General features: G+C 53.5%; 7 protein-coding genes across 7 annotated transcripts; 3 read left to right on the top strand and 4 right to left on the bottom strand.

The window, feature by feature from the left end:
- Positions 1 to 3,499: 3,499 nt before the first annotated feature.
- SCP_0702340 (hypothetical protein) lies at positions 3,500 to 6,912 on the top strand (the record flags this gene model as incomplete). Its single annotated transcript, XM_027760160.1, has 4 exons — positions 3,500 to 3,579; positions 3,647 to 3,854; positions 6,371 to 6,669; positions 6,720 to 6,912. 4 exons carry the CDS (start codon positions 3,500 to 3,502, stop codon positions 6,910 to 6,912), a joined length of 780 nt encoding a protein of 259 aa, XP_027615961.1.
- A 366-nt stretch (positions 6,913 to 7,278) lies between these two features.
- Positions 7,279 to 9,314, bottom strand: SCP_0702330 (hypothetical protein; the record flags this gene model as incomplete). Its single annotated transcript, XM_027760159.1, has 6 exons — positions 7,279 to 7,913; positions 7,963 to 8,085; positions 8,136 to 8,350; positions 8,407 to 8,933; positions 8,996 to 9,068; positions 9,121 to 9,314. 6 exons carry the CDS (start codon positions 9,312 to 9,314, stop codon positions 7,279 to 7,281), a joined length of 1,767 nt encoding a protein of 588 aa, XP_027615960.1.
- Positions 9,315 to 9,666: 352 nt separating this feature from the next.
- Positions 9,667 to 10,347, bottom strand: SCP_0702320 (hypothetical protein; the record flags this gene model as incomplete). Its single annotated transcript, XM_027760158.1, has 1 exon — positions 9,667 to 10,347. The coding sequence occupies one exon, from the start codon at positions 10,345 to 10,347 to the stop codon at positions 9,667 to 9,669; it is 681 nt and encodes a 226-aa protein (XP_027615959.1).
- Positions 10,348 to 10,383: 36 nt separating this feature from the next.
- Positions 10,384 to 10,740, top strand: SCP_0702310 (hypothetical protein; the record flags this gene model as incomplete). Its single annotated transcript, XM_027760157.1, has 1 exon — positions 10,384 to 10,740. One exon carries the CDS (start codon positions 10,384 to 10,386, stop codon positions 10,738 to 10,740), a length of 357 nt encoding a protein of 118 aa, XP_027615958.1.
- An 805-nt stretch (positions 10,741 to 11,545) lies between these two features.
- On the bottom strand, positions 11,546 to 12,587 carry SCP_0702300 (hypothetical protein; the record flags this gene model as incomplete). Its single annotated transcript, XM_027760156.1, has 5 exons — positions 11,546 to 11,607; positions 11,660 to 11,689; positions 11,781 to 12,010; positions 12,083 to 12,366; positions 12,432 to 12,587. 5 exons carry the CDS (start codon positions 12,585 to 12,587, stop codon positions 11,546 to 11,548), a joined length of 762 nt encoding a protein of 253 aa, XP_027615957.1.
- A 7,963-nt stretch (positions 12,588 to 20,550) lies between these two features.
- Positions 20,551 to 20,781, top strand: SCP_0702290 (hypothetical protein; the record flags this gene model as incomplete). The annotated part of the gene is made up of 1 exon (XM_027760155.1): positions 20,551 to 20,781. The coding sequence occupies one exon, from the start codon at positions 20,551 to 20,553 to the stop codon at positions 20,779 to 20,781; it is 231 nt and encodes a 76-aa protein (XP_027615956.1).
- A 642-nt stretch (positions 20,782 to 21,423) lies between these two features.
- SCP_0702280 (hypothetical protein) lies at positions 21,424 to 22,611 on the bottom strand (the record flags this gene model as incomplete). The annotated part of the gene is made up of 5 exons (XM_027760154.1): positions 21,424 to 21,484; positions 21,543 to 21,647; positions 21,704 to 22,230; positions 22,278 to 22,365; positions 22,418 to 22,611. 5 exons carry the CDS (start codon positions 22,609 to 22,611, stop codon positions 21,424 to 21,426), a joined length of 975 nt encoding a protein of 324 aa, XP_027615955.1.
- Between the last annotated feature and the right edge of the window lie 3,700 nt (positions 22,612 to 26,311).

The raw sequence follows: 26,311 nt of genomic DNA, 5'->3' as shown, positions 1-26,311 counted from the left end.
ATACCGCGTTGCGTCCCAGTCCCTACCCCAATTCCGCCAGCTCCCTCGCCTGGAATCGGCCACCGGTCCCCTCGCATCCGTATCCAGGGTCTGACGGGCCAGGAGTTCCAAGTCAGAAGCCAGGGGGAAGGCGTGAAACGGAAGAAGTGCGCGAATACGTACGTGCGCTTCGCTTCGAGTATGATCGTATCTGCGTGCACGTCGTCGTCGTCTCATCCCCGGAGGTATACTTCGTTGTGCTGCGTGAACCATTTCCTGACCACGTAGAAATTCATAGAATCGAAAGACGATTGCACCAGTGCCCGTCCTGAGGCGCAGAAAGGGCGTCCACCGGGATGCAGCCAGTCTGACTTCTGAAAGGCACACCGGCAGCTGCTCGGACGAGTCCTGGATAATGCAGAACGGCATGCCGTCGCATCGTTCAGGTTCGCCGTAACGAATTTGCGCCGCGCACGGACCTTCGCAACGCGATCAGACGTTTAGTGTCACAGATAATACGCGAATAAACACCGCACGTACGTACGTTCCATCCATACGGTGCAAATTGCATTGCGTGCTCTTCTGTCCTCCGGTGCTCTCCCCTCGCAAATGCAAACTCGCCGAGGCATGGCACGTCGTTGCACGAGCCGCATTGAACAGCTCGCTGTGCTCCACCGGTGAGAGAATTCACCGCGGGCATTCTGCCTTGAGAGAACGCGACGGCCGTGATGACGTCTGCAACGAACGGGAAAAATTAGCGCGGCGTTTGCGATCGCATGGCCCCGCCCCGTGTACCTCCAGCAGCTTCTCACCGATCGCGAGATCTGCCCGCCGCGCTTCTCGCACCACCGCCGTGCTCTGCGTAGCGACGTCGAGAGATAGAATGAGCCGGAAACGGCTCCAGAGTTCCAGAGCGGAGGCTGATGTCGTCAGAAAAAATATTTCGTCGCGCGCTTCGCTCCACTCCGGAATTGGTGACTTGCAGCAATTTATTCGGGTAGATGTGAGTAAAAGAATTAGAATAATGTGCGCACCTGCTTGTGCCTGTGACGGTCGAGGACTCGCCTACAGATGAGATACACGATCCCGAGAGACGAGGAGATCGTCGGATGAAGTCATTTTGATCGCGCGACCTTGAGCATTCAAACAGCCACGGCTACAGCCAGAATACTCGACCGCTAGAGGATCGGCGCAGGCTCCACTACAGCGGTTGCGAGTGCCGGTGCATGAGCCAGAGTGATCGGTTCGACGACATAAGATAACATACAGTCAACACCAGTCGAGAGAACGAGCGAGGTTTCGATCGCTGTGCAAAAACCACAGCCAGCGCAGAATCCAGAAACTCGACTTCCACGAGTGTTGCCAGACAATTCGTAAACAAGAGGAATACTTGCAAGCACTGAGAAACAAGAGACACGAGAGGCCTGCAGACAAGAGCAGCTCAACAGACGGCGAGACGAAGAGAAGAATTGAAGTTGAACGTACTTGCGCAGAGACTTGCCAAATGTGGCTGAACGCCACAGCTCGGTTTCGTCTGACATGTCTTCAGCTTCGATGTCTGCCTCGATCCGAGCGTCCGGTCCCTCTCACTCCGAGGCCTTGCGTTGTGCTTGAGCGCTGAGCTCTGTCCCTCTCGCTATCGTTCTCGAATGAGCTTCAAGTCGATACAACATGTTTCTACTTTACTCTTGCAAGTTCCCGCGGCCGCTCGAACCGAAGTACCGAAGTACTCAAGATCGCTGCAGATATCTAGCGTCCAGATGCTCTGCTTGCTCTCCACCTATCCCGTATCCTCTGTCCATTTATCCCACCGCTCTCTTGTCTCGCATATTCAGATCCATCTGTACATGCTATCTCCGTGACGGCGGGGCCCGTCCTCCAAGTCACTATGTGCTCTCCTTCTTTGTTCACACTCATTCAGCATCATCTGCCCGAAATGCTTCTGCCTTTGGTAGCCAGATTTATCTGCACTCGCATACAACTTACATCTCGCTGGTCGGGTTTGCTGACCAACTACATCTTTCTAGCTTGCCGCCGCGCGACATGACTGATCTGGTAATCTGGCTTCTCGTCTATGTATGCAGTGGATACTCTTACGCTCTGGCCTCCGAAACAGGTGAGTGCAAGGACTGTAGATACAATTAGTTACAATGAGCTCTGTAGTACATTAGTGCTCCGACTACATCTATAACTGTAGAGCTAGCAGAGATATTTACATATCTTCGGGTTTAGTACTAATGGTTCTTATAGTGATGATAGGACCTCCCAGTCTGGACCATTCCTGACCGAGAGTTTTGTTCATGTGTGAGTATGTCAATACTGATCAGAGAGGATTCAGCTGAATCATATCTAATCAGTATTCACACCGACGGTGTCAACAAAACACACCGGGTCACAGATTGTGACCTCTCAGAAAATATGTAAGTGATGAAAATTTTGATTTAAAAATCGTGAGAAATATCCAGTGACTATGGGCAAATGCCGTGAGCAAATTTTCACACGACTTCATCAAGAGTTGAAGCATTGATGCCGGAGATTGAGTGCTTAAGCTTAAGTTTGAATTGAACCATTTAAAATGCTTAGCCACTAAATTTTCGACTTTTAAGTCTCTCAGAAGTCTTAATTCCAGTGCATATCACTTTAGAAACACCCTCAAATACTCTTACAATGCTTGAGGCACACTGAGACTTAAGTTGGAATTTGCTGCCGGAGTAATTGAGTATGTGACACATGCTCATAATAGAAGTTGATGGAGTGGAGTTCTCCCATTGCATGCGAGCACTGGCGCTGTCGCACTTACCTGATCGGAACAGATCACTGCCTGCACCCTCACAACCAGGGATGCTTTAGGGCATCAGTCAATCCAAAGCTTCTGGATTGGCTGATGCTCTGAGGCATCCCTGGTGGTGGGAGTGCCAGGGTCATCACTGCCACCAAGAGCTCTGATCAGTATGCGGAGGATAATAAAGGCTGGCTTACCTTCCGCAGGCTTGTCCTCCCCCCACATGCCCTGATGCTGCCAGTCCAGAGCCTGCTCACCCCTCCCTTGCCCCTTCTCCTGCCATCTACCCACTTCAACGGCATCAGCATAGGTATGTGTAAGTATTCAGCTCATTGTTTTATTGTTTTGCAGCCTCAGACTCACTTATTTGATGTCCATAGGTCGTATGCAAGATGCGGAGGTGTGGCGTCAAGTGCGAACCACGATTGCCTAAGTGGGCGATGAGATCGATAAGTAGGCACCGGTCACGATGTGTCTGCAAGTTCGACTTTCAGCCCATCCGACTCATGCATCTTGACACTATCCCCTTGATCATCCACCCTCTTGTTACTGCTCCTCCCGACTTCAAGATGCCTTTCTGTGGTGGTCAGCACTGTGGACAACCCTGCGGATGGGCGCGGGGTGGTAAATTGAGGAGCGGGAAGCTTTGGTAGGTGATCGGTAAGTTGGATATTTCCATGACCACTCGTCCGATTCTGACATTTTTGTTGCATCAGAAGGTGCCAGAATTCACTGAAGATGCGAAGAGGAAGTGAGATCGCGAGATCGCAGAAACAGCGGATGTGCGGAGGTCGAGTGGTACAAGACTGCGGAACAACGTATGTTCAAATTTCATAAGTGTCCAGGCGAGTGGTCGAAATTTTGACGGTGTTTCTGTCCTCGTAGTGCACTCTGCAACACTCTGTCGACCTCTCCCTGCCTGCTGCCCGATCGTCGATCATCAGAAAAATCCCTCGGGCTGTCCGATTGCATGCTCTCGAGTAGGTTTTCCTTTTCGGCTCAGTGGGCACTCACCTCCACATCGCCGCATGCATGCGGGATGCAGCAAGATCTCTTGGATGCAGATGCGAGGCTTCGCAGCATCAATTGGCATGTGAGTATTTTTTTTAAATCGTTGTTCATGTCCACTTGTTCATGCTAGATCTCTCAGGTTTCGTGTGATGCACCTGCATTGGACAAGGGCACTTTGGATGCCCAGGAATGCCCGCGTCATATGGACAAATGCGCGGTGTGATTTGCAGGTAAGTTTGTCGTAGCACGTCTGCAATTTCACTATTTGACAGTTTTCTCGTTCGCAGGATGCGCCTAGTGGAGAAGATCCTTGCCCGATGCTAGGATCGGCCTGTAGCCTACCGCGGTTGAGCCCCACTCACAGAAGGACACGCAGCGTCCGTGTCCATTCACTTCGCGGATAGGATACTCGGTGAGTATAGCTGCTCTCTATTTCTATTTCTCCGGAGTTTTGCTTATTTTGCAGTAGTACTACAGATTTAATATACTCATTTTGATTCATCTTGTGTGATCCCTATGTCTGATATTCCTGCCAACCCGTACGTCGCTCGAAAGCCCGAAGCACAAGATGCAGGACACCTCCATCAATGAGTCTGGGCCCTCCGTACCGAGGACAATGCATGCACGGTCATGCATCTTTCGTGCACAGTTTGTCATCCCCCCCGCATCTGATCGATCTTCAAGAGTTTGCAGGCCTGATTGATGTCGGCCATATGAACAGCTGCAGAACCAGACGTGTTTTCTTGTGGCTATGCACCCTTGATCGCATTCGATATGTTGACGTCCGCTGAACGTTGTGGTGGCATGCCATGTAAGTTTAATTTTTCTTTCTTTCGGTCTCTCATGCTGACATTTCTTGCAGCGGTATTGCATGCCCTCGCCCTTTAGCATTGCCTTCCACCAGTAGACGGCCTGTCACCATTTGTCTGTGTCCCGCCCCACAAAGACTAGATGTATCGCCATCCGGGGAGCGATGTTATGTGGTGGAGGGAATATTATTGATGTTATTCAATGTTGGGTATGTTCTTGATTCACATCGGATCATTGACAAGTGTCCACTGATGTTGTATGCTCGACGAGCAGTGTCGCCATTCCCTTGCTCACATACTGGTGCCGTCCATTGTGTTGTCGGTCCCGCGGCTGGACCTGATGTGGTAAGTGCAGCATCCACAACTCCTCTGTTTCGCAGTACTAATAAGCAGTCCTCCATTTCTGATGCTGCCAGGCTGCCCCGGCACCCTTTCCCATTTTGACAGCATTTATCGCTGTCCCGCGACTGACACACTCTTTGTGTTGGACCTTTCTTTCCTCGGATGTCGCGGTATGAAAACTGGATGTCTGGGGAGCAGTGTATTCCGTGTTGGTGGACTATGTTGTCCTTCGTCGGTGAGGGTAAGTACTCTCCTTCATCTTTTATTCCCGTGGGAGTGTGCACGGCTGATGCATGTCTTTTTGTCGCGGACGACCCATGCGTTACTTGGCATGCCTGGTGCTGTCGTCGTTCGACGAGCGGCACATGACACTTTGTCTCCGCCACTGTGGCACATCACAGCAGGACGTACCGTCGTCTGGTGAGCAACACCACATATCTCGCACATCGCATGCGAGTCACATCAAGACTACGTATTGATGTCCGGTGGGCGACATGTGATGATGGCCTTCCATGTGTACACTTCCGTTCGCCAGCCACACTCATCGTTCGCCGATGAGTATCTCTTCTCCTATTCCCTCTCCAGATGCTCTCGTTCGACAATGACTGTATGGATTGCCGTCCGGCGAGCGACATGTTTCCCCCCTTCCAACATCTCTTCTGGCCTGTCTCACTATGTGACGACTGGTGCTGTCGTCATCTGGTGATCTACCCTGCATGAACATCTCTCTTTACCCGTGGTCCATGTCGACGTCCAGCGGACTTCCCTTATCCCCGCATTCTCCTTCCTCGTGCAGTCTTGTTTGACGAAGACTATACAGATCGTCGTCCGGTGAGCATCACGCATAGGCGTTAGCCGTATCCCTCTACATGATGTCGCATTCAATGACAACCATATATTTCGTCGTCCGGCGATTGACATCACAACGCGAACCTCTGGTGCCTCCCGCAAGTACTCTCCCTCAACGATGATGCTCCGTGGGCTAGTGGGCTGTATGCCCGATGCGTTCCACATGCCGCATCGCCATGCTCGATGTTGACTATATAGATCAACGTCCGGCGAGCGTCCACGTTCCCCCGTTCTTCCCCGGTGTGCAGCACATCGATTGGTGTTTTCGCCATCCAGCGAGCAACACGAGATGGAGGAGTAGCATGCTCCACCTCTTTTCCTCTACCCTGTCTGCATGGACCCATTCAATGACGACTGTATAGATCGTCGTCCGGCGAGCGAGGCGCGGAGCCCGTTCACCCTGATTCCTCCTCAGCCGTCGCCCCAGACGACGACGGTATGGATCGCCATCCGGCCGCGGACATTGCCCAGCTAGGACCTCCACCTGGCGGGTCAACATCGATGCGCGTGGCGTCGAGGAAATATGGGTGCCTACGGTGAGTAACCCCTACCCTTATCTTATCTGTATTCCTCTGATTCATCAGGCTTTCCCCAACAGCTCTCCTTCGATGAGAAGGCCTGGCGGGCTGTCCATGCCTCCTTGTTCTCCATGCTCCTTTGGACATTGACTGTGCAGATCATCCTTCGGCAAGCAAGGAGCGCGGCTCATTCCCTTCAGCCTGGGTTTGACAAACAAGCTCCACACGCGTGCGGAATCTTCTGGAGTGGGACGAGCAAGTGCATTCCCGTATCTCGTGTTCATCGTGCAAGCAACATCCACGGCCCGGGCTCTGTGCTCCGCCCGTCGCAGTGGACGAAGACTCCATTTGTCATCGTCGAGCATACATCGCGATCTCGGTGAGTCCCCGCAGTGAGTCTCATGTGTGGTCCACTAACATGCAATGCAGTCTTCGCGCCGCAGGCCCAGCAACAAATTGTCGCGGGGTTGTGCCCTCGTCTCGAGGAGCATGGCTCATTTTCTTTAGCCTGGGTTTGACAAGTGGGCTCAACATGCGCGCGGGACCTTCTCGAGTGGGACGAGCAAGTGCATTCCATTCTTCTGTGTTCCCTCTACGGCCCAATTCGGCGATGATTATATAGATTGTCGTCCCCCGAGCAACATCCATGGCCCATAGTCTCTCGTTCGCCTCTGCCTGTCACAGTGGATGAAGACGACGTCCACTCGTCGTCGAGTGTACGTCGGACAATCTTAGTGAGTCTCCGCATTGTTTGGTCTGTCCTCCACTATCCATACTCTGCAGTCTTCACACTGGATGGACTCGATGCCAGGTCAGTGATGAATCCTCAGGGGTCCTTGTGGCGACGATCTGCTTGCACGGAAATGCACGCACTGGTGAGTTCGTAGATAGCCATTTCGCGAGAGACATGCTTGAGGCTGTCTCTCTTTATACAAAAATAGGCAAGGAGAGGGAACGAGGACTCCTCGATTCTTGCTGGATGTTACACTTAGAATTTTCGCCCGTTCTCGTAGCGCAACAAATATATTTCACACACTACATACACTACTACTACTACACCGTGAGACCGCGAACACCACTCACCAACCATGGTCTCGTAACCCAACGGCAGCTTGGAGATAAACCCATCCGCATTCGCCGTGACGCACGCCTCCTTGACGAGCGCCATCTTCACCTCGTCCGACGCATCCTCATGCTCTGTGCCGATCAGCCCATGCGCAACGTTCCCAAAAATAGTCGTCGCGAACAGCGTGGGCTCCTGCGAGACGAGGCCGATCTGCGAACGCAGCCACTTCACGTTCAGATCCCGCAGGCTATCACCGTCCAGGCGCACACTCCCCGACAGCGGGTCGTAGAACCGCTCCACGAGCGAGATCACCGTCGACTTGCCCGAGCCCGACGCGCCCACCAGCGCCGTCGTCTTCCCCGCCGGGAACTGGATCGTGAGGTCCTTGACGATCCGCACCTCCGGCCGCGAAGGGTAGTTGAACTTGACGTTCTCGAACGTGATCTCCCCCGCGCACTTCTCTGGCTTCAGTCCGCTTTCGTCCTGCGAGTCGATCGGCGGCACCCGGTCGATCGTCTCGTACAACTTCGCCGCTGCACCCATCCCGTGCGTAATCGCTGCATGGAACGGTCAATTGGTACACAGAGCGACACAGGTGCAACATACCTTGCATCTCCGGCGCAAGCAGCGCCAGAGAGAACGAGCCGATGAGAATGGCCAGGATCACGTTGACGACTTGTCCTGCCGTGCCCTCACCCCTGTCGATCAGTGTCGTGCCGAAATCGAATGCTACAACCAGTCAATATCATCCACGCACTCTGAAAAAACCAGACACTCACCGAGGGCGTAACCGCCGTAAACCACAAAGAAGAACACCGCAAGACCGCAGCCGTGGAAGACCGCCGCCTTCATGTCCACGCGCCGCGAGAGCAGGATGTGGGAGTTGTACCGATCCGAGAGCACCTCCTGCGTGCCGAACGCCTGAGCCGTGCGCACCGTCGAAAACACCTCTTCCGCAAGAGTGCCACCGTCCGCGACGTACGCGAGTGACAGCCTGCACCGAAATTCCGTCAATATAACGAAGCCGCGACGGGAACGGACCGTACGCACTTCATGTACCTCGACACAAACTTGTTCATCACCCCGCCCGTCACAGCGATGCACGGAAGCATCGACGACAGCGCGAGCGCGAGCCGCCACGAGCGCACGTACGCGAGCACGAATCCCGTCACGAACGACGCAAAGAAGCTCACGCAGATCGCGACCTTCTCCGAGATGCCTTGCTGCACCAGGTGCGTGTCCGTCTGGATGCGCGTCGCCACCTCTCCCGCCCCGACGTGGTCGAAGAACGCGATGTCCTGCCGCAGGATCGCCTTCAGGTACCGCTCCCGAATCCGCTTCGCGTTCACCTCTCCCGTGTACACCCATACCAACATGTACACGTACGTGCACACGAACATCCCGAGTCCGATGTACACCAGGTACGACGCATCCTTTGCCGCCGTCGTCCTGAAGTGGTTCTCCGCCGCCGTCAGGGCGCCCGGGTCCGTCAGGGTTCCCGCCTTGGACTCCTGCACCGTCGAGCCGAAGGTGACAAACGCTTGCACCAGGTTCCCGAACAGGAGGGACATGAGCGGCTGCGGTACGGGGACGACGCTGTGAGCGATCAGGGACAGAACGAGACGCATGTCGGACTCGCCTGTGCAGCACCTGCAGCCGCCGCGGCAATCACGCCGATAACGTTGAACGTCAACTCGGTCCTGGTAGAGAATCTATATCGAATGAGACGGTGCCCGTAACGATGGCAGAACATGGGGCACTCACCGGAAAAGCGAAACAAAAGAGACTGGCTGGATAACCTGTGACTGCGGTGCATTGGCGGACTCGGGGGGTTCCTCAGGCTGTTCCTTGGAGGACGACTCTGTTGAGGGTACGACCTGGAGCTGGCTTTCGGAGATCGCATCGCCTTTCTCCTTGCGAGAGAAGAAACCTCGCTTCTTGGAGGGTTGGTCGGCCATGACGGTGGAGGGCCTGGGTGGAGAGGGAGGTACGTGGTGAGAACGAAAGCAGCAGAGCGCCTGAGAGTGGCGTGCGGAGTGCCTCTTATATCTCGGAGAAGGTGACGCGGACAGACGGCACGACTCATCTTCCACCTCACGACGACGGGGCGGGTAATTTATTTCGCTCCTCTTCTGGTCTTCCGCCCGGTCTGTGCGCTAGGTGAGCTCCCTGTGCGACGTTTTTTGCAATATTTGAATCGATTTCTTCAGGTGCAACGCAGGACTCGAAAATACGGTGTTCGGATGGATTGGCCGCTGACGCATCTGGCTTACATCTGCCCCGATCAGTCGATCTGGTCCCGAGGCTATCTCAGAGCCCCTGGCCGAGCTTCCCGCGCATGCACCCACTGTGCTCGATGGCGTCCCTCGTCTCCATCCCTCCGCCCAAGTCGGATGTCGTCACTCTGACTCGACTCGTCCTCTGACGTCTCCCGCCTCCGCGGACTGACTCTCCCCGCAGCATCCTTGGCGTGCGCTCCACCAGCCTCCGATGACATCCCGGCGCTCTCGACTGCCATCCACCGTCCAGCTTGGACGTCGCCCGTGATCGACTGCGTGCACGGCTGGCGCACAGCTGCCACTCGCGTTCGGTGAGTGTCTCCGCGTTCTCCTGCTTCTGCACAGTGCCCGTCCCTACCACCGACTCTCGCGCGTCGACCTCCGCGGTGCGACTGCACGAAGCCCGGGCACGTCTCTCCACTCGCGGGATCTCAGCCAGAGGACATGCCAGCGTTGCTCCACGGCGAGAACGTTCAGCGGACGCGCAAAGACGACGAGGGAATTTCGTCCTCGCGCATCGTTCCTCCCACCGACTCTCCCAGCCCATCGACATGAGAAGCTCCCCGGCGGACGCTCGCCGCTTCCTCCCCGCGGTAATACTTCCACATCGCGTGCTCTCAGCAAGAAGCAGCACGACGGCTGACAGTGCGGCACGTGTCGGACCACCGGACGCATAGAAGAACCAAGACTCCGCCTTCCACTTTGACGACATCGCGCTTCTTCCCGCACGCATCGACCCTCCAAGCAAATGCACGACCTCTCCCGTGCGGGAGGCTCGTCCCCGCTCTCAACGCTGCCCGCAGAGCCAACGCGCACGCCCCTACATGTCACCGAGAGGTGGCTCTGCACGATACGCCCAGAGAACGACCGAACGCGTTCACGAGCCGAAGCGGACTACGCCTGCTGCCTTCAGCGTGGAACGACCTCCTCGCACAACAGACGGGACGCCTCACGCAAGACGACGGCCGCCGCCTCCCGTGTGGAGACCACGACTCGCGCGGTCCGCGGTCCGCAGCCCGGTGAGAAAGCTATTTGCGGCTGGCTGCGCGTGGAACAATACGCACACGCGAACGCGGAGGCCGTCTCCCTCACGCGCACGTCGTGAAGGGCATCGCGACCGGTGGACGTGCGGCATGGACAGCGTATGCGAGCGCAAATGACCTCTGCGCATCGCGAAGGTGTGCGTCCTGTCGCACGTTCGTACGTAGACACCGCGCGGACACGAAAAAATATATATTTTCTCAAATCTACTACACACGCATTCCTCGCGCGAGCGACGACACATCGCGCCACGTAGCACCTCGACTGCTTGCTCTCGCCATCGCTATTCGGACGAACGCCACACAGCCTGCACGATCGACTCGGCGTCTCGAGACGCGCCCGTCAACGAAAACCGCCGCGTTCAGGCGCGTAGCGAACTGGGGTAGAGCACGCGTGTCCGGGCTCTGAGATATCTAGGGTAGGTACATAGAAACCCTCCACTGCCTTCGTGACAAGACTCCTCCGCATCCACGCAGCAGCGCCCCCGTACGAATCCCGCCTTCAAGACACACCGGCGCGAGGATCGCGAGCGCGACAACATGTGCGCTCTTGAAATTCGTACCAACGCGGTAAAATCTACGCCCACATGTTCTCACTGTGCGAGCGCTCCGCCGCATCGCGGAAAGGGCTACGGGCTTCACCTGCAACGTCCCCGCGGGGCAACATCTCAGCGGGCAGAGCCGCGACGGAGACTACAGCCCGGATCTGTACTACCAGCAGCACCCGGCGTCACATCCAGCCTTGCGACAAAGCCCACCAGCCCGACGTAGACTCACGCACGACGCCGAGTGCTACGAGGTTCACGTCGGCAGCACGACACCTAGTAGAGTGTCAGCACCGCGCCGCACCAGAGAACGCGTCGCAGCATCTCATCTGTGACGTTCTGGCCGCGTTCTGCCTAACGCTGGCGTCTCACGTCGAAACCTGGGCCCTACTCGAAAGACGTCAGCCTCCGTAGTGTCGGGGAATACACACCGGCTCACCTGCGCCGTCTAAAGCCTCCTCGTAGCAATCTGGGGTCGACGTCGACGTTGCGCGTCATTCGCACGGCACGAGCAAGGTGCGTCACCATCCAGAACAGCAAGAAAACCGCGCAGTACTCACCTGCAGACTTGGACATCGAAGAGCGACACGCACGCGCACCGAGGAGCCCACGAGTGGAGGGATAAGGGAGGCGGAACGATGCTGCTGGTGAGCAAACCCGGGGAGAAGCTGGAGCTCTGCAGCCCAAACCCACGACTTTTATACCGCGCCGCGTCCCAGTCCCCGCCCCAATTCCGCCAGCTCCGTCGTCTGGAATCGGCCACCGGTCCCCTCGCATCCGTATCCAGGGTCTGACGGGCCAGGAGTTCCAAGTCAGAAGCCAGGGGGAAGACGTGAAACGGAAGAAGTGCGCGAATACGTACGTGCGCTTCGCTTCGTAACCGTATTTGCGCGCGCGTCGTCGTCGTCTCATCCCCGGAGGCGTCCTTCTGCGTGCTGCATGCACCGTTTCCTGACCATGTAGAAATTCGTAGAATCGAACGGCGGATGCGATGGCCGCGATGCAGAGAGGGGGTTCACCCGCATGCAGCCAGTCCGACCTCTGAAAGGCACACCGGCAGCTGCTCGGACGAGTCCTGAATAACGCAGAACGGCATGCCGTCGCATCGTTCAGGTTCGCCGTAACGAATTTGCGCCGCGCACGGACCTTCGCAACGCGATCAGACGTTCAGTGTCACAAATAATACGCGAACAAACATCGCACGTACGTACATTCCATTCATACGGCGCAAATTGCACCGCGTCCTCTTCTGTCCCTCTGCTGCTCCGCCTCGTAAATGCAAACTCGCCGAGGCATGGCACGTCGTTGCACGAGCCGCATTGAACAGCTCGCTGTGCTCCACCGGTGAGAGAATTCACCGCGGGCATTCTGCCTTGAGAGAACGCGACGGCCACGATGACATCTGCGAACAGGAAAAAATTAGCGCGGCGTTTGCGATCGCATGGCCCCGCCCCGTGTACCTCCAGCAGCTTCTCACCGATCGCGAGATCTGCCCGCCGCGCTTCTCGCACCACCGCCGTGCTCTGCTTAGCGACGCAGAGAGATAGAACGAGCCAGCCGCAGCTCCAGAGTCCAGAGCGGAGGCAGTTGTCGTCAGAAAAAATATTTTGTCGCGCGCTTCGCTCCACCCCGGAATTGGTGACTTGCGGCAATTTATTCGGGTAGATGTGAGTAAAAGAATTAGAATAATGTGCGCACCTGCTTGTGCCTGTGACGGTCGAGGACTCGCCTACAGATGAGATACACGATCCAGAGAGACGAGGAGAGATCGTCGGATGAAGTCATTTTGATCGCGCGACCTTGAGCATTCAAACAGCCACGGCTACAGCCAGAATACTCGACCGCTAGAGGATCGGCGCAGGCTCCACTACAGCGGTTGCGAGTGCCGGTGCATGAGCCAGAGTGATCGGTTCGACGACATAAGATAACATACAGTCAACACCAGTCGAGAGAACGAGCGAGGTTTCGATCGCTGTGCAAAAACCACAGCCAGCGCAGAATCCAGAAACTCGGCTTCCGCGAGTGCCGCCAGACAATTCGTAAACAAGAGGAATACTTGCAAGCACTGAGAAACAAAAGACACGAGGAGCCTGCAGACTAGAGAGGCTTAGTGGGCAGCGAGACGCAGAGAAGAATTGAAGTTGAACGTACTTGCGCAGAGACTTGCCAAATGTGGCTGAACGCCACAACTCGGTTTCGTCTGATATGTCTTGAACTTCGGTGTCTGCCTCGATCCGAGCATCCGGTCCCTCTCGCTCAGAGGCCTTGCACTGCTCGCGCTCTGTTTCTCTCGATGCATCAGGCTATCGATCTCGAATGAGCTTCGAGATCCAACACGTCTCTAGCTACTTTGCTCTTGCAAGTTCCCGCGGCCGTTCGAACACGGAAGTACTCAAGATCGACGCAAATATTTCTCGCTCAGATGCTCCGCTTGCTCTCCACCTACCCCATACCATCCTCTGCCCATTTATCCCGCCATTCTCTTGTCTCGCATATTCAGATCCATCTGTACATGCTATCTCCGTGACGGCGGGGCCCGTCCTCCAAGTCACTATGTGCTCTCCTTCTTTGTTCACACTCATTCAGCATCATCTGCCCGAAATGCTTCTGCCTTTGGTAGCCAGATTTATCTGCACTCGCATACAACTTACATCTCGCTGGTCGGGTTTGCTGACCAACTACATCTTTCTAGCTTGCCGCCGCGCGACATGACTGATCTGGTAATCTGGCTTCTCGTCTATGTATGCAGTGGATACTCTTACGCTCTGGCCTCCGAAACAGGTGAGTGCAAGGACTGTAGATACAATTAGTTACAATGAGCTCTGTAGTACATTAGTGCTCCGACTACATCTATAACTGTAGAGCTAGCAGAGATATTTACATATCTTCGGGTTTAGTACTAATGGTTCTTATAGTGATGATAGGACCTCCCAGTCTGGACCATTCCTGACCGAGAGTTTTGTTCATGTGTGAGTATGTCAATACTGATCAGAGAGGATTCAGCTGAATCATATCTAATCAGTATTCACACCGACGGTGTCAACAAAACACACCGGGTCACAGATTGTGACCTCTCAGAAAATATGTAAGTGATGAAAATTTTGATTTAAAAATCGTGAGAAATATCCAGTGACTATGGGCAAATGCCGTGAGCAAATTTTCACACGACTTCATCAAGAGTTGAAGCATTGATGCCGGAGATTGAGTGCTTAAGCTTAAGTTTGAATTGAACCATTTAAAATGCTTAGCCACTAAATTTTCGACTTTTAAGTCTCTCAGAAGTCTTAATTCCAGTGCATATCACTTTAGAAACACCCTCAAATACTCTTACAATGCTTGAGGCACACTGAGACTTAAGTTGGAATTTGCTGCCGGAGTAATTGAGTATGTGACACATGCTCATAATAGAAGTTGATGGAGTGGAGTTCTCCCGTTGCATGCGAGCACTGGCGCTGTCGCACTTACCTGATCGGAACAGATCACCGCCTGCACCCTCACAACCAGGGATGCTTTAGGGCATCAGTCAATTCAAAGCTTCTGGATTGGCTGATGCTCTGAGGCATCCCTGGTGGTGGGAGTGCCAGGGTCATCACCGCCACCAAGAGCTCTGATCAGTATGCGGAGGATAATAAAGGCTGGCTTACCTTCCGCAGGCTTGTCCTCCCCCCACATGCCCTGATGCTGCCAGTCCAGAGCCTGCTCACCCCTCCCTTGCCCCTTCTCCTGCAATCTACCCACTTCAACGGCATCAGCATAGGTATGTGTAAGTATTCAGCTCATTGTTTTATTGTTTTGCAGCCTCAGACTCACTTATTTGATGTCCATAGGTCATATGCAAGATGCGGAGGTGTGGCGTCAAGTGCGAACCACGATTGCCTAAGTGGGCGATGAGATCGATCAGTAGGCGCCGGTCACAACGCGTCTGCAAGTCCGACTTTCAGCCCATCCGACTCATGCATCTTGACACCATCCCCTCGACCATCCACCCCCTCGTTACTGCTCCTCCCAACTTCAAGATGCCTTTCTGTGGTGGTCAGCACTGTGGACAACCCTGTGGATGGGTGCGGGGTGGTAAATCGAGGAGCGGGAAGCTTTGGTAGGTGATCGGTAAGTTGGTTATTTCCGTGACCACCTGTCCAATTCTGACATTTTTGTTGCATTGAAAGGTGCCAGAATTCACTGAAGATGCGAAGAGGAAGAGAGACCACAGAATCTCAGGAATTGCAGAGGCATGGAGGTCATGGTATGGGAGTGCAGAACAAGGTATGTTCAAAATTTCGTATGTGTCTAGGGTGAGCATTTGAAATCTTGTATTTGTGCTGGTAGTGCATTCTGCAACACCCCGTCGGCTGTCTCAGGACCCCCGACAATTGGTGAATAGGCCTGATCTGGAGAGTGCAAAAATGTCCGTTGGAAAAAGGCCATTTCGGGCCCAAGATGTCCATGAAAAATTAGGCCTCACCACATTTTTTGCCTCCGCGGTCCACGTTTCTCTTCAGGTTTTAACCCTAAAAAGGTAATTTGGGGCGCTTCTGAGCCAGCGGCTATGCCGCCTCCTCCTCGGCCCTGCCCGCTCTCCCTCGCCGGCCTTCCACAAGCGTTTGTCCGACCTCGAATCAGGCCGCTGCCTCCCCGATGTCCGCGAAATGGCTCAGGCTATCCGGCGGTCAACCCCCCTGATTTGTCCGTGAATACCAGGCATGAGGCTCTCAAAAGTTCAAAATTTGTCCGTAACTGGCTCAGGGACCTTCCCCAATTGTCGGGGGTCCTGCTGTCTCTCCTTCCCCCTACCTGCCGTCTGATCGGCGATCATCAGAAAAATCTCTGTGGGCTGTCCAATTGCACCCTGCGAGTAGGTGTCACTTTCGGCTCAGCGGGCACTCGCCTTGACATCGTTGCATGCATGCAGCATGCAGTGTGAGCACTTGGACACGAACACGAAGCCTCACCGCGTCAAAGCACTTATATTTACATGTCTCCTCGACATATATTTTTGGTGCTCACATTTGCATGTTCATATTAGATATCTCAGGGTTTGTACGATGCACCCGCATTGGACCGGGGCACTCTTGGTGCCCTAGAATTTCTGCATCACATGGACAAATGTGCACTGGTTTGCGGGTGAGTTCGCCGTAGCATGTCTCTATTTCACCATCTGACAGTCTCCTCATTCAAAGAGTGCGCCTGGTCATCAAGATCCATGCCCGATGTTGTGATCGACATTCGCACCTACCGCGTATCAGACCCATTCGCAGAAGGACGTGCGGCGTCCACTTCCTGATAGAATGCTCAGTGAGTAGCATCTCCGTTTCTTGTTGGAGTCTCACTCATTTCGTGCAGTAGTACTACAGATTTAATATATTCATGTTTTAATTTGTCTCGCGTGATCCCGACACCCAATCTTTCAGGAAATCCACACGGCACTCTAAAGCTCGAAGCATAAGATGGAGGATGTCCCCGTCAATGTCTGGGAGGCTCTCCACATTGATGATGATGCGTGCATGCCCCGTGCACGGTTCATCATCCCCCGCTGCATCTGACTGATCTTGCAGTCTTTGCAGGCTTGAACGATATTGGCCGATGCACGGTCGCTAAATAAGATGCATTTCCTCATGTCCACGCACCCTTGATTGTGGTCGATGTGTTGACATCTGCCGAACGTTGTGGTGATATGCCGTGTAAGCTCAATGTCCTCATGTTCGGTCTCTTGTGCTGATGTTTCTTGCATTGCTTGTTCTCGCCATTCAGCATCACCTCCGTGCGATAGATGGCCAGTTCCTGTTCATTCGTGCCCTGCCCCATGAAGACTAGTATCACCCGGGGAGCGATATTTTGCAGCGGAGGGAAGATGGCTGAAGATGTTCAACGTTGGTGCGCATGCTCAATTCCCTCGTGACGTTGGTTGATGCCAGTGTTTTCTTGTTTGTGCAAATACAGGGCAAAATTCCTCCTCGACATATTGTCATCCGGTGAACAGCTTGCTGGCTGCATATTGCATCATCGTTCCATGTCCCATCATGCTTGTGAAGAAGACAATATTTTTCGTTCTCCAGCGAGCAACCCATGGACTCCGTTGCATGTACAGCCCTTTCTGTCTGTCAGCAAGATCCTTCACGTGCAGCAGCATGATGGAAGCATGGCGTCATTGACAGCCTCTGTCCCTAGACTGCTCAGGTGGTCAATGAGTCTCGGCCGACGTTGTATGCCCGATGAGCGGTGTTGCCGTTCCCTTACTCACATCCTGGCGCCCTCCATTGGTCCTGCGGCTGGACGTGATGTGTGGTAAGTGAATCCGTGGCTTCTCTCTCTCGTGGTACTAATAAGCAGTTCTCCACTCCTTATGCTGCCAGGCTGCCGCGGCACCCCTTCCCATTTTGGTGGCATTTATCGCCGTCCCGTGACTGACACTCTTTATATTTGTCCTTCCTTCCCTCGGATGTCACGGTATGAAAACTGGACATCCGGAGAGCAGTGTATTGCGTGTCGGTGGGCCATGTTGTCCTTCGTCGGTGAGGGTAAGTACTCTCCTTCATCTTTTATCCCTGTGGGAGTGTGCACGGCTGATGCACATCTTTTTGTTGTGGACGCCCCATGTGTTGCTTGGCGCGCCATATGAAGCCTGGTGCTGTCGTCGTTCGACGAGTGGCACGCGATGCTTTGTCTCTACTGCTGTGGTGTATCACAGCAGGACGTATCATCATCCGGTGAGCAACGCCACATACATATCTCGCACGTCGCATGCGAGTCACATCAAGACTGTATGTATTGATGTCCGGCGGGCGACATGTGACGACGGCCATCCACATGTACACTTCCATTTGCCAGCCACGCTCATCGTTCGCCGATGAGTATCTCTTCTCCTATTCCCTCCCCGGATGCTCTCGTTCGACAATGACTGTATGGATCGCCGTCTGGCAAGCGACGTGTTTTCCCCCTTCTGACATCTCTTCTGGCCTGTCTCACCATGTGACGACTGGTGCTGTCATCATCTGGTGATCTACCCTGCACGAACATCTCTCTTTATCTGTGGTTCATATCGACGTCCAGTGGACTTCCCTTACTCCCTCGGTCTTCTTCCTCGTGCAGTCTCATTTGACGAAGACTACACAGATCGTCGTCCAGTGAGTGTCACAGATAGGTGTTGGCCGTATCCTTCTACGCGACGTCGCCTTCAATGACAACTGTATATTTCATTGTCCGGCGATTGACATCCCATCACGAACCTCTGGTGCCTCCCGTATGTGCTCTCCCTCAACAATGATGTTCAAGGAGCTACATCAGCAAATTCGGGAGACCCAGGCATGACCAGGCGGAGTTGATAACCACACGGCTGCCCGCCACCTCTCTCTGAGCATTTATCTAGACATTCAATAAATTGTAGGGAACTATCGTTCATATGTGACAGTGTCAGGTAACATCATTAAGATGAGGACATGACCAGATATTAAAATCCAGCAAAATTATTGTAAAGCGATGACAAAATCCACAAAATCCGCAAGGCTTGCCAGTGAAGCTTCATAACCATAGCGTCTAAAATAAATACATGAGTGGGGTTCGAACTCAAGGTCTCTAGATTAAATCACATCACATATCAGCCTCACAGTCTAACCAACTAGTCTACACAGACACAGCATTTATTTGCGACGGAATCATAACATAGTCCGTGGGACCAGGGCGAGAGCGGAGTTGGTGCGGAGTACAATTGCCTTTGCTTGCTGTGGTTCGAAGCCTCTCTCCTCTCCGCTGCTGCTCTGCTTCCATCTCCCTGCCTTCGAGACTGGCGCACTGCTCGGGCTCCCCACTGTTGGCCGAAGACAACGGACGTGAAGATCGCTCTGGAAGGCCATCCCCGTTGGTGAGGAGGCTGACCTCGGAACAGAACCGTGGAGGGCACGACATTTGGCCAGGACCGTGGAGGGCCGACGTTTGACCAGGACCATGAAGGGCCGACGTTTGGCCAGGACCGTGGAGGGCCGATGTTTGGCCAGGACCGTGGAGGGCCGACGTTTGACCGAGACCGTGGAGGGCCGATGTTTGACCAGGACCGCGGCTTGCGGGTGCGCAGGGTTTGGCTCGCCGATGACTCGCGACGACTTGCGAGGACTGTGGATGGCCGACGATGAGGACTATTTGGATGGCCGACCTGGACCATCAAGACGCCGGGACACTTATGGAATGGCCGCTGGGGTCGAGCTATAAGGTGCCGGTGTTGCGTCGGTACACTCTGCGGATTCGGGGGGTTGTGCTCCCCATGCCTGCCTGCTAAGTGGAACCTGGGGTGTAGCCGTATGGGCACGGTTTTCATAGATAATGCAGATAGATTTACATTACAGCAAAAAATGGATATGTTTTCTTTTTGAGCACTCTGTGGGATCAATTATAATGCCTGATCCATGTGGAAATGCATATGATCTTACAACTGCAAGCTGTGCTGACTCCGATAACCCCATGGCATGCCGATGCTTCAGTTAGATGTTCACCAACTCAACTGTCCTATAAAAGGCCTGACCAGAATGAATGCAAGACTGATGCATATTGCGGAAATTATTTACATTACAATCATAGCTAATGCCTTGTCGCACCGTCATGGATTTTCTGATGTACAAGCCACGCGTGTTCTCGCGCATGGCCCCATTCGACATTGACTATATAGATCAACATCCGGCAAGCGTCCATGTTCCTCTGTTCATCTCCAGTGTGCGGCACATTGATCGGTGCTTTTGCCATCCGGCGAGCAACGCGAGACGGAGGAGCAGCACGTTCCACCTCTTTTCCCCTACACCCTCTCTGCATGGACCCGTTCAACGACGATGGTATAGATCGTCGTCCGGCGAGTGAGGTGCGGAGCCCATTCACCCTGATTCCTCCTCAGCTGTCACCCCTGATGATGACGGTATGGATCGCCATCCGGCGAGTGACATGTTCCCCCCCTTTTGACCTGTCTCACCAGATGACTGGTGCTGTCATCGTCCGGTGAGCTTACCCGTGCAGATGTCTCTGTTTACCCGTGGCCCATCTGGACATCCAGTAGGCTGTGCTTATACCATGATCTCTGTCCTCATGCAGTCTGGTTCGATGAAGACTGTACAGATCGTCATCCGGCGAGCGTCACACATGGGCCTTGGGTGTTTCCCTCTCCACAACATCGCCTTTAACGACGACTGTATATTTCGTCGTCCGGCAATCGACGTCACAGCTCGCACCTCAAGGTCCTCCTCCAGCTGCTCCCTCTGATTGAGGACACTCGGTGGGCTCATGCCCAGCGGGTTCTCACGTGCCACATTGCCATGCTCGACGTCGACAATATAGATCAACGTCCGGAGAGCGTCCATGTTCCCCCATCTGTTTTCCGGCATGCGGCGCACATCGATCAGTACCATTGCCATCCGGCCAGCGATGCAAGACAGGAGGGCAGTGGACGTCGCCCTGTATCCTGGACTCCCTGTCTGCATGGACCTGTTCAATGACGACGGTATAGATCGTCGTCCGGCGAGCGAGGTGTGGAGCCCGTTCGCCCTGGTTCCTCCACGGCCGTCGTTGCCCTACGATGACCTTCACTAGTAGGTCAACATCGATGGGGACTATGGGCGTCGTCATTGAGGATGCCTGGGTGGCTACGGTGAGTACCCCCCTGCACTGGTGTTATCTGTATTCCTCTGACATCATTTTCCCTGACAGCTATCCTTTAACGAGTAGGCCTGGCGAGCACGTCTATGCCTCTGTTTTCGATGTTCCCCCTTTTTTTTCCGATGACAACTGTATATATTGTCCTCCGACGAGGAGTGCGGCTCATTCTCTCTGGCCCGAGTTTGACGAGGAAACTCAGCACGACCACGGGACGCTCTCGAGTGGGATGAGCAATTGCATTCCCTGATTCCGTGTTCATTGTGCCCGCAACGTCCATGGCCCGGGCTCTGTCATTCACCTCTGCCTGTCATGGTGGGTGAAGACTACATTCGTCGTCGTCGAGTGCACGTCGGACAATCTTGGTGAGTCCCCACATTGTCTGGGCTGTCCTTCACTAACATGCATTGTAGCCTTTGGTCTGTCGGAATGGTGGTATCTTCATTGTGCAGATTTGGACACACTGGTGAGCTCGTAGATAGCCATTTCGCGAGAGACACCCTTGAGGCTGTCTCTGTTTTTACAAGAATAGGCAAGGAGGGGGAACGAGGACTCCACGATTCTTGCTGGATGTTACACTTAGAATTTTCGCGCGTTCTCGTAGCACAACGAATATATTTCGTACATCACTGCTACTACACTGCGAGACCGCGAAGACCACCGAAGACCGCCACCTAGAAGTCCACACGCCGTCGTACCGATCCGAGAGCACCTCCTGCGTGCCGAACGCCTGAGCCGTGCGCACCATCGAAAACACCTCTTCCGCAAGAGTGCCACTGTCCGCGACGTATGCGAGTGAGAGCCTGGATGGAAATCCCGTCAATATAATCAAACCATGATGGGAATGGACCGTACACACTTCATGTACCTCGACACAAACTTGTTCATCACCCCGCCCGTCACGGCGATGCACGGGAGCATCGACGACAGCGCGAGCGCGAGCCGCCACGAGCGCACGTATGCGAGCACGAATCTCGTCACGAATGACGCAAAGAAGCTCACGCAGATCGCGACCTTCTCTGAGATGCCTTGCTGCACCAGGTGCGTGTCCGTCTGGATGCGCGTCGCCACCTCTCCCGCCCCGACGTGGTTGAAGAATGCGATGTCCTGTCGCAGGATCGCCTTCAGGTACCGCTCCCGAATCCGCTTCGCGTTCACCTCTTCCGTGTACACCCATACCAACATGTACACATACGTGCACATGAACATCCTGAGTCCGATGTACACCAGGTACGATGCATCCTTTGCCGCCGTCATCCTGAAGTGGTTCTCCGCCGCCGTCAGGGCGCCCGGATCAGTCAGGGTTCCCGCCTTGGACTCCTGCACCGTCGAGCCGAAGGTGACAAACGCTTGCACCAGGTTCCCGAACAGGAGGGACATGAGCGGCTGTGGTATGGGGACGACGCTGTGAGCGATCAGGGACAAAACGAGACGCATGTCGGACTCGCCTGTGCAGCACCTGCAGCCGCTGCGGCAATCACGCCGATAACGTTGAACGTCAACTCGGTCCTGGTAGAGAATCTATATCGAATGAGACGGTGCCCGTAACGATGGCAGAACATGGGGCACTCACCGGAAAAGTGAAACAAAAGAGACTGGCTGGATAACCTGTGACTGCGGTACATTGGCGGACTCGGGGGGTTCCTCAGGCTGTTCCTTGGAGGACGACTCTGTTGAGGGTACGACCTGGAGCTGGCTTTCGGAGATCGCATCGCCTTTCTCCTTGCGAGAGAAGAAACCTCGCTTCTTAGAGGGTTGGTCGGCCATGACGGTAGGGGGCCTGGGTGGAGAGGGAGGTACGTGGTGAGAATGAAAGCAGCAGAGCACCTGAGAGTGGTGTGCGGAGTGCCTCTTATTTCTCGGAGAAGGTGACGCGGACAGATGGCACGACTCATCTTCCACCTCACGATGACGGGGCGGGTAATTTATTTCGCTCCTCTTCTGGTCTTCCGCCCGGTCTGTGTGCGTAGGCGAGCTCCCTGTGCGATTTTTTTTTGCAATGATTCGAATTGTTTTCTTCACTTCCAACGCACGACGAGAAAATAATGGTGTCCGGGCATCAGCAAAAGTGCACTTTTGTTACCATCGGTTATATCACATTATAATCTACGAAATCCATTACAATGATCAAAATTATTGAGCAAAGTTGTAATGGATAGTAACTTCTCTACGGTGGTTCCGAACTTTTCTCAATGTCTTAAATTATTCAGTAATCCATTCGCAATCAACATAATCTATTCCGAATGCACAGAATTCTTGGCACTTATTATAATGGATTCCGAGCTTTATAAGGCATTGTGATACTCTTGTAAGCGGTACCAATGGAGGACTTACAAATAAACAGACTTCTTCCTCGCGGGCAGGGCAAGAAATGCAGTAATCATAGTACAATATTACATATGACAGGTGTGATTATCAATACAGAGCCCATGAAGCCCACATGAGCCCATGGAGATAACAACATGACACCGAACAGAGCAGGAGCACAGCACAAAAGCCGAAGAGAGCACGAGAGCTGAACATCACAAGCTGGGACAAGAAGAGCAAGACAACCACGAGAAAGTGAGCATGGAGTCTGAGAGAACGCAGGAAAGATACGAGTGAGTGAGAGGCGATGAGAAGGCACCTTTAGCGAGTGACAGTGAACCACAACCAGAGAGACAGCGAGAGGGGAGAAATATGAGGTTGGCAGTCTCCGCACAGAAGGCTGTAAGATGTCACAGGACACAATGCATACATCGAGGTACTTACTGTCTATAGTGATGTTGAAACGGAGGCAGACAGTAGTATGTGGCACCGAGTTCTCTTGCCAGACCGTTGCGACCGTTCCCCGTCCGGCAGTTTGCGTGATCATTCTCATCAGCCTCGGTTCATGGGATTTGACTATAACACAATAATTCAGTATGGTGGTGCAGGCATGAACACGTACTCATTCCACCACTGAACAGCAGAATCCAGCTATGTGCGTGCATTCCCCAGTTCGTTGAATAGACCGACAAAGTTCTGGAAAAACTCCACGGTGCCAAAACTCGCCATCACACTCCGATACATCTGAGAGTTCAGCCATGGCGCATGCTCTGGAAATTCGCGGAGGCACTCACAGGCTCACATATCTGGAGTATCACTGCGCGCGCAACGCCAATGCGATCGAGCACCTAAATGCGCGGCTTGATGCCACTGTGGAGGAGAGGGCGAAGAGGATGAGCGTGATGCATGCAGGCTCAACTGGGCAACAAGGTGGGTGTGCATTGCTGTAGACGACGCTTCGGGATGAACGAACGGACGAGGTCGCGTAACGTCACCTTCCCCGAACAATAGCTATGATGTCATTTTGGAACATCACAAGTAACAAAAACTCACCGCCACGAGGAACGGGCTTTGTATCTCCGGTATCCACACAAAGGGCCTGTCTATAATAAAGGAATCCATCAGCTACATTATCATGCAGACAATGATACGTACTCATGATATCCCCCACAGTTTCTGGGGATCGCACGCCGCCTTGCTGTGTATTGATGGTGCCTAAACTCGGTATATGTGCCCTGTATGGACACAAAGCATGAAGTCAAGGCAGTTAAGGGAGGCTGTACATCGGAGATACTTAGCACCTACCATACTCGGATAGGCATGCGAGGAGCAGAACCGCAAGAATGCATCACTTTGGAAGCAAAGCTCATAGGAAGTCTCCTGGAGAAGGGTCTTTTGGAGAGCAGCAGAAGGACTAGAAAAGTCGGTCGTAGGCAGGAGGGGAGCAGCATTGGCGGGAACCAATTCTACGGAGTTCTTGATATCTTGAAGTTGTCAGTAAAGCGGGAGGATACAAGGAGAAGGAAGAGGGAGTATTTGATGCCAGAGGGGGCTCGCCGTCCATTATATACGCCAGGGTTAAGGTATGCAAGGAGAAACAAGCTACTACGTCATGCTCTTACTTCCAAATCGGGAAGAGTCGCTACGGGCTTAGGGCTTTGGATTTTCACCACTAGAGTATGGTAGCTGTAGGTAATTAGCTAGGTAGGTAGATTACCGGCATTGAGAAATTTGACGTGGAGCACTGGATGCCTCAAGATCCTATCAATGTATTCCCGGCACATCTATACAGTGATGGAATGCAGAACTCGCAGCGAACGTAGAGATTCGAAGGTGGCCCGCAAAGGAAGCAATACTAATCTCGGAGGGCGCGGTGTGTCCAAACCGTTCAGTAGATCGCTCTCTGGACTTTACGCCGTGCGTGTGCCAACCACTTGATCGACTGTTTTTGGGTCTCCCTTCGTAGTTGCTCCTGTGATTTGACAAAAATTCGCTCAACATTACAAGCACTTTGTACTCCTATACCTACCTTACATAGCATTGCACCACATTGCGATGCCATTGCGATGAATTGTCTATATTACTGAGGGTTGCAATACATTGGGAAGGATTACGGAGGTTGTAATACAATCCAAATATTCCGAGGGCTTGCAATGCCGTTCTAATCTCTTACTACGTACAGGCAAGTATTACAATCGTCGGAATCTATTGTAACAATTGTGCACTTTTGCTGATGCCGGGAGGATTGGCCACTGACGAATCTTTCTTACATCCGCCCCGATCTTTCGATCTCGCTGAGAATATCGAGGACCCCTGATACGAATAATTTGCCGGAGTGGAGAAGCTATGTCGGAGAAATAATTAGCACAGCCACTGACTCGTACGTACCTCAACGGCTTGGCAGACTGTCGCAGACATGTGCATGAGTCTGCAGTGGGACCCAGTTCGCGCAGATCGGAATCTCAGATTGTGTCCTAGAGGAAGGCTCAAGGGTCATCTTCTGGGTAGATAGTTTCAGTGACATTGCAAGTGGTCTATTTTGCGAGGAAACGAGGAAACGAGGAAACGAGTACGATTAGCGGACTACGGTTAAAGCTAGAAGGTCACATGAATGGGATTGCTTTGTTTGAGAATTGTTTTAAAATTGTTTTGTATTATTTTTTTGCTATAACATAATCCTTCAATGCAAAGGTCGTCCAATTCAAGGATCAAACTGCAATACGAAAACCTCACGGACTGCCCTCCCCCCAATCATGGAAATTGGCGTTCCTCAAACTCGATATGATCAAGAGAGTGTCCGCGAGGACCCCGCCGCCCTGATAACGTAAGCTAATCCAGATTTCCCAGAACGCGGAGTATTGCCCGCATCAAGCCCGCATGGTCAGAACGTCAAGCGCCCTGCAGCTCTTGTTCTTGGCCAACAGCGATGCCGAGAGCTACGCGTACATCCTTCTGCACCCTTCTACTATCCATTCGGTTGAGTCCCGGCCCCTGAAATGATCACTATCTGAGTGAGATCGGGTCTCGTAGCGGTGCTTCTCGAACTCCTATACTCGAGCACTATAGTAGTCTTGAGCAAGCATATATGAGTGCGTCGTTACCTCTACCTCTTTTCCCTGGCAGTCGTCAGTGTGCGCAGCAACGCCCCATTGTGTGTACC

This window comes from Sparassis crispa (genome assembly GCF_003851025.1).
Source record: "Sparassis crispa DNA, contig_000006F, whole genome shotgun sequence".
NCBI classification, from domain to species: Eukaryota; Fungi; Basidiomycota; class Agaricomycetes; order Polyporales; family Sparassidaceae; genus Sparassis; species Sparassis crispa.
The sequence above is the reverse complement of the archived record's forward strand: the minus strand, read 5'-3'. Positions and strand labels throughout refer to the sequence as shown.